This window comes from Pygoscelis adeliae, unplaced genomic scaffold (genome assembly GCF_000699105.1).
Source record: "Pygoscelis adeliae isolate BGI_AS28 unplaced genomic scaffold, ASM69910v1 Scaffold113, whole genome shotgun sequence".
NCBI lineage: Eukaryota > Metazoa > Chordata > Aves > Sphenisciformes > Spheniscidae > Pygoscelis > Pygoscelis adeliae.
Window position 1 is genome coordinate 8,716,694 of NW_008825108.1, and position 7,214 is coordinate 8,723,907.

Genomic DNA, 7,214 nt, shown 5'->3' on the forward strand with positions numbered 1-7,214 from the left:
CTTCCCTATGTTTCTGTAAAATTCAGCCATGCTTTATGGGTCAGGAAGATGGGGTCAAAGCCCTACAAAAGGGCTTTAAGAGGGCTCGGTTGAGCCCTTCCCTGCTCTGTTCTCCTTAGGACTCCTTGACATGGGCCAGAGCATTGAGCAGGGAATTCTTACCTGCGGTGCACAAAGCTACCAGCGCCGAAACCTGGGCTGCCAGCAGCTACCATCCCACGAGAACCCCTTCTCCAGCTGGAGCAGGGGACACCTTCATACCCCAGCCACACGCCCCTTCCCAACACAGCTTCTTTTGAAGGAAATCACAAGATGAGATACACATTTAACTTGTAACTAAGAACAAGCATTTTCTGCTTCTTAGCCATCTCTGGGACACAATTTCTCTCTACTGATTTCCTCCCAAATCATGATCTGTAGCAACCTGTGGTTAACGTAACAGCTAAGTTATGGTAGTGTTCGTGTCTGTGGTGCCTGTCTCCCAGTCCACACTCTAGACCCATTCAATGTACCATCAAATTCCAAGCTCACACATCCCCTAAGTGACCCCCTGGATCATGTCCTCCTTCACTTCCCAGCGTACTCTTACTGACTTTAGGGTTCACATTCCCATCTTGCACCTTTTCTTGCTTGCCCTCCCCTCAGCTTAGTGATATATAAAATCTCCTTCCTTTTTGTGTGCTGTCATCTCTCCTTTACATCACATTCTTCTCTGCAACCTTCATCATGTACTCCTCAGAGAAAGGATAAAGCCAGGGGTTGCTTTTAATTGAAGGGGAGAAAGTGAAAGCAGTCCTTAAAGGACTTCTCAGACCTGCTATGAACAGACAGTCCAATAACTAAAAAAGTAGCTTTCCATGGGAGACTTTAAAAACACAGAAACACCGTTAGTGCTGAAACTTCATCTTTTCCATACCCAACTTCCAGCAGAAAACGCAGTAAGCCTGAGCTGCAGAGGGCACAGGAATGGAACGCAGGAAATTTATGAGCTCCCAGAATTAAAACATTCCTGCAAGAAAGGTAGAAATGGCTTGTGGTGGGTCCTTTATGGGAGTAGGAAGGGAAAGCAAATGACCTTAAGAGATCCATCAGGGAACACATTAAGAAACTGGCTCTGTGCATGGTGCTGGGAGCACAAGAAACTTCTCATCATCGCTGTGCTACTCAGTGCCACAGAGTCACTGCAGAGCCTCCACCCAGACAAGGCAGGGACAAGCGCCATCTGTTTATCAAGGAGATGAGGGAGAGTGCAAAACTCCGCCAGAACGAGGAGTTAAAAAGGGGGACAAAATAAGGTACAAACCCTAGGGTGCAAACAAAACCGGTACATTAACAAAGGGTTTCTGGTCTTCTTTATGATCCCAAGTTTTGCAAGCATCAGGCACAATAACAGTATTACTCCCAATGAGATATCTACAAATAAATTTCATTCTAAACTGTATTAAGTAAGATATTCTAGACTGAATACTATTGCACAAAATAATAAACATTTGTCAATACAGGATAATTTTTAAGCAAACACAGTATTGAATGTACTCCTATTAAGACAGCTACACAAAGGTGATTTTTAAAACCCATTTTCAAGTCATTCCAAAAATATGATAATGTTATGCTCTATTATGATAATGCAGCATTCTACTATCATATGACTAGGAGGCAGACATACACACAGACATTTATATAATAATGACACATGAACAGCTTCACATGCTATTTACTGTTGTGCTCACATAATGCTTGTTTTCAAGACTCTTTTCAAGCATTTATCAAATTCCTCATAACTGCTGGGAGGTAGTGAACTAGGTAATTTGTAAGACTGTATTTTAAGTTTAAAAATCTATTTTTGTTCCAAACTGATATTTGGTTGGTTTTTTTTAATTTAGCTTCATAGAAATGAGTTTTAATTTTTGCCCCCCAACCAGTTCTGAGGAACATGTACATCCAGCTGAGACCCTGTATGACATAATTAAACCCAGAGCAAATTTTTACGTTCAAGATATAAACCCCAGAAAATAGGGATTTATAATGAAAACATTGACAGGCAGTTAACCATAGCCATACTGGCAGGTGTTGCTATACAACGTTATCAGTCTTACTTTTATTTTCTTTCAGACCACGTGAAGAGACATCTGTAATAGTACATCTTTGGTGATACACATTACGGAAAGCTATGGGAAAGTTATAACATACATTACAGAAATTGTATCTCTGAACATAGACACATACAACATGAAATGTTTAGACATACTTAAGTCACACAAAGTTTGATAACAGCTACCGTACTTTGACACACAAGACTAAGGTCTTTCCTAGACTTTTCATTGTTAAAGCCAGATCTGGCAAACACTGTGCACACACAGATAATTTCACTGACATGAGCAGTTTGAGAGTTCAGAGGGACAAATGCATACGAACAACTCATGTATGTAACTGTTTGCAAGATCTGCTCCTGAAAGTAATCCTTTATGTTAACAGATTACTACTAAAAATCCAATTTTGAGACTCAGTAATTTTTTGTTCGCTAACTATTCATTTCAATTTTATGAAAAGACATTATACTGAAACTTGGAATTAACAAAGATTTAATAAAACAAGTTTAATAAAACTATACTATAGACATTTACTTAATAAAGACTTACACCATATGCCCAGCACCATCTTCATACAGATGTATTGTAGTTTAATCTAATCCTAGAAAAATATGGTTTCCTACTAGCAGTTATTTTAATAATTAAACACTTCACAACAATTTAATATTATCTAGGACTTTATTATTTCATACAGAAAAAAAATACTAAGTCTACCCCTGTAATTTCTTCATCATTACTTTTACTTAATTTTACAAGCAGCATAATTTTCTCTGATCTACAGGAGAGGAAAAGCCAAATTATCTCATGCAAAAAATGTGGTGTAAGCAGCACAACATTCAAAGTGTTAAAGAAATAAAGGATTTTTTTAAGAAATGAGAACCCATAATAATCAAAAGACACAGCAAAGCAAAATAAGCTATCTTTTTACTTTATAGCTTGGTGGTCTGCTACAGAAAACATACGTACATGGAATCTGCGTAATCATTATTTGGATCAGTTACTTGCTAGTATGCACTAAAGCAGCTGAAGTAGTTCTTACATTAAAAGTTTGGGGGGGGGGTGTTGCGGTTTTGGGTTTTTTTTTTAAAGATGTAATTTCTGTGAACTAAATCCTGGCAGGTGCTGAGTATATCCTACATTTCCAAAGAAATTTAGAGCATTCAACCCTAATAAAGCAGGCTCAAGGAGCAACACTTCTACATCACATGACAGACACAACAGAGCTGTAATCCTTAGTGGAAATGAAGAAACCTTGAACCAATGTGAATGGGGTTTGCGTACGAGCACAGATTGATGTGATTTTTCCCAGTGCTCACCCTTTTCTTAAAATACTTGTAAATAAGTAAAAAACTTGTTCATAAGATCTTAGGGTGTACTTTATGTATGAATGACTCCTAAAATGGGAAGCTTTTCATATAGTGCTAGGCGTGCAAAACAGCATATGCTTAGTGCCATCTACTGGGAGTGCCTGCTTATACGCCGACTTTACCATGTCGGCTGTAAAAAATGTTACGGGCAAACCATGCACTAGGTTTGCACACATTGAAACGTTTAGTCCTAACTTCAGACAAAAAATATTTTTAAAATACAATTTGGAAGAATAGATCCACACTCCAGGTGCTAATATACAAACAGAAAAAGAGCAAGTAAAAACAGGTCACTAGCACAACTGTTAATTCAGTTTACAAATAATCCATCGTAACTCACACATGCTCACAAAATAGTGTTTCAAAGAAGAGACAGAAGGTCACCCCTGTTCTAAGATACTTCTTAGCATTATTTCATTCATTTAACTTTTTGAAAGAAAAAAAATTTTTTTTCACTTGCTTCTGATCTACAACTATGACTAAATATATAGTAAACATTACTTTGTATTACTTTCTTCCTTACATGAAGGACAGAGGTACCATTCCAAGCATAGAAATTGAAATGATACTTTCATTCAAGTCCCTGTCCTGCAAATATTTAACTGCATGGAGTTTAAAACTGCGTTCGGAAGCCCAATTTACAGGTCTGCCGGCACTTTGCTCCCTCACGCTGAGCGGGCAGGGGTTCCAGAAGGTTAGAAAATTTCCTTCCATATGGAATATGCCGTTCAACCAGAAGAAGACCAAACTCCACACCATTCCAGACTCGGTGGGCACATAGCATGCTGGTAAGGTTACAGGGCTGCAATTCGCACAGAACTGGGTGGTGGGAAAAGTACTAACTCAAAGCGTTATGTCATAAAAAAGTCATGAGAACTCGGGGCGTTTTCTGTACATTCAAAAGTTAAAGTCACAGTGCATTGTGGCATTTAAGTAGATGTTGGCTCTAGATCTCCTTCCCATGTTTAATTTGATACATGCTATACCATTTACTTTACAACCCCCTTACTACACCACACACAAAAGCCAAACCAAAGGCAAAGCAAGCTTATGTTAATTTATAAGCATCTGGGGAATTTATTTTACTCTTAAAATATGTGAGATATGTGATTGTATATTATTCCACTGTTAGCAGATGAATTTGTGTTTATCATCTATAAATATCTATATATAAATCTATAAAGTAGCCAGTCAGTGGAACTCAATCTATTAATGTTTGCACAGTTATTGATCAAAGGGACAGGAATAAACAGTAGTGTTATGAGCATTTTATCCCAAAATGTGACTACAGGGTTATGCCAGAAAAACGATTTGACACAATAGCTAACGTAATGCTTTGCAAACAGGTACGCAACAGCAAAACCTCCCATGGGCTGTGTTTCTAGCTGACCAACTTTGAGATCTCCTTGTCAGAGCAGGAGCAAAATGCCCGGAAGACTGAGTGCCCCCATTTTAAGGCAGACACCAGCAATATGAGCACGCATCAAAAGGTGCATAATAAGGGCTAAGGAAATTTGCTTGCCCTTTATTTTTAGGATTTTAAATTTGGCTCAGCAGCAAATATAACAGGAAACCAAGGTCAGGCTGACACAATGTGGGCTATTCTCTCTCTTCCTCAATATGTGTTTGCAGCTCCTATGTAGGTTAATGGGAGTTTTGTGCACATGTGGGGGGAAACAGAACACAAATGCTGCAAAAATTGGACTCAGATTTAGTTCAAATAAAGTCTAATCAGCTTTAGAAAAATCCATCAGCTTGAAAACTGATGTCTTATCACTGAAAAAAATCTTTAGAACATCACCTCCATATGCTTTTTAAGTCCAGCTCTGGGAAAAAGCGCTCGTAACATTTTGCACCCTTATGAACCAGTTGTGAGTGTAGTACAAACACCCAAGCTGGGTCTTTTTTGATGCTTCAAATACTGATCAGCCAGGATTGTATCTTTTTTATTTGGGTGTCAAGAAAATTCCTAGTGACGTTCAAAATTAGCTCAGTGCAGCTCTTACTTTCTTCCACATAACCATGTACACTGACATTATTATGTAGACATTACAGACACTGTTGCTGTTTAACTCAAACACAAATTACTTACCTAGGTTCAAGGTTTTCATGATATAACCAATTCATGGAGATGGGGTCTTATGGCCCCCTTCACAGATCTAATAGCAGAACCTGGACCTTACATGAAAAGTGCAGCTGCATCTGGGAATTAAATTGTATGTTTCCATTTATTTATTTAGAGAAGTGTCATGTAACTAAAGAATATGCTGTCAGAGGAATGAAAGAATTAAGTTTTAAATTCTGCATGCTTTTTGTACATAATTTTCAGTGCAACATACTTGATTTATAATAAAAATGTAAAAAGGGACACATGGAGTGTAACGATAGTAAACTGCTAAAGATTTTGGAAAATATTTTAAATCCTATGATTTAATAGCAATCGATATGCTAAATTCTTTTATGCATCTGTTTTAAAAAATTATAAGTGGCATTTATAAATTTTTTTCAGTTTAATTCGTTTTTGCCAAGAATGAGGAAAACAATATAAAATTTAAGAGAGAATATGTTGGACAAGGAAGTCAGACAACATTTCCAAGCATCCTAAAATCTCGTATGTGAAAACCCTCACTCAAGCCACTGACTTTTACAAAAAAAAAAAGGCAAACAAACTTCGGGTTCAAAGGAAAATTTAAACAAACCAGAGCAACCCATAGTGCATCGTTTCCTGCAGCAGACACACCCATTCCTAAAAGGGCCTTCATTATGCATGACACAACAAGCAGCACCCATTCAACCTGAGGGAAGCCCACAGGCTCGCAGGGCCACTGGCTGGCTCTTTGTCACCAAATGCAGCAGGTTGAATGCAGACATCACTGTGATATCCTCACCAACAAAACCAGAGGCAAAGAACAGGGGCAAGAGCTGAGTAGGGAAGAAAAAGAAAAAAAAAGAAAAAAAAAAAGATGAGAACAAATTAAAACATCAAAAATGTTAAGATACATTCACAGAAAAAACAATGCTTACAATTTTATGAGACCATCACATGGGAGTACAATTCTAAATGCACTTTTCTTAGTATGTCTAGCCCATTTCTGACACCCCCCCCCCCTAATTTTTTGATATATATTACATAGTGCTCAGTGAAGCAACTTTCTATGCCACCAAGTGAGAGGGAGGGGGCATTTTTATAGGAGGCATTCACAACAGCTGCTTTAGATACCTAACTTGGAGCAACTCGAGGTAGCAACCTACATGGAGGTACTTAAGTGCGGAGGTACTAAGGGATAAACCTCAGGACCTCAGCTAGATAGCAGGAATCCTGCTTTGAACACCCAGGACGGGCAAATCAAACATGCAGGCTTTTCTATTTATTTTATTTTAAACAAAATCACACTCCGCAACATTTCTGAATGGTGAATGCTGCACACCAATCATTGCCAAAACTTGTTCTTTTGATGACTTGTTTGAGGAACATGACATTTCATTGTAATAAACTTGCCAGATATCTTAAAACTACGTGCCCTGGTTTCGGCTGGGATAGAGTTAATTTTCTTCCTAGTAGCTGGCATAGTGCTGTGCTTTGGATTTAGCATGAGAATAATGCTGATAACACACTGATGTTTTAGCTGTTGCTAAGCAGTGCTTACACTAGTCAAGGGCTTTTCAGCTTCTCATGCCCTGCCAGCGAGAAGCTGGGAGGGGGCACAGCCAGGACAGCTGACCCAAACTGGCCAAAGGGATATTCCATACCATGTGA

General features: G+C 38.4%; 1 protein-coding gene across 1 annotated transcript in view; it reads right to left on the reverse strand.

Moving 5' to 3' along the window:
* MSRB3 (methionine sulfoxide reductase B3) overlaps positions 1-7,214 on the reverse strand; it is a 92,707-nt gene that overhangs the window by 59,568 nt on the left and 25,925 nt on the right. Inside the window, exon 2 of the mRNA XM_009327574.1 lies at positions 6,253-6,379. Within this exon, the coding sequence (XP_009325849.1) occupies positions 6,253-6,328 (76 nt within the window). The 5' untranslated portion in view covers positions 6,329-6,379. The remainder of the gene's footprint in view (positions 1-6,252; positions 6,380-7,214) is intronic.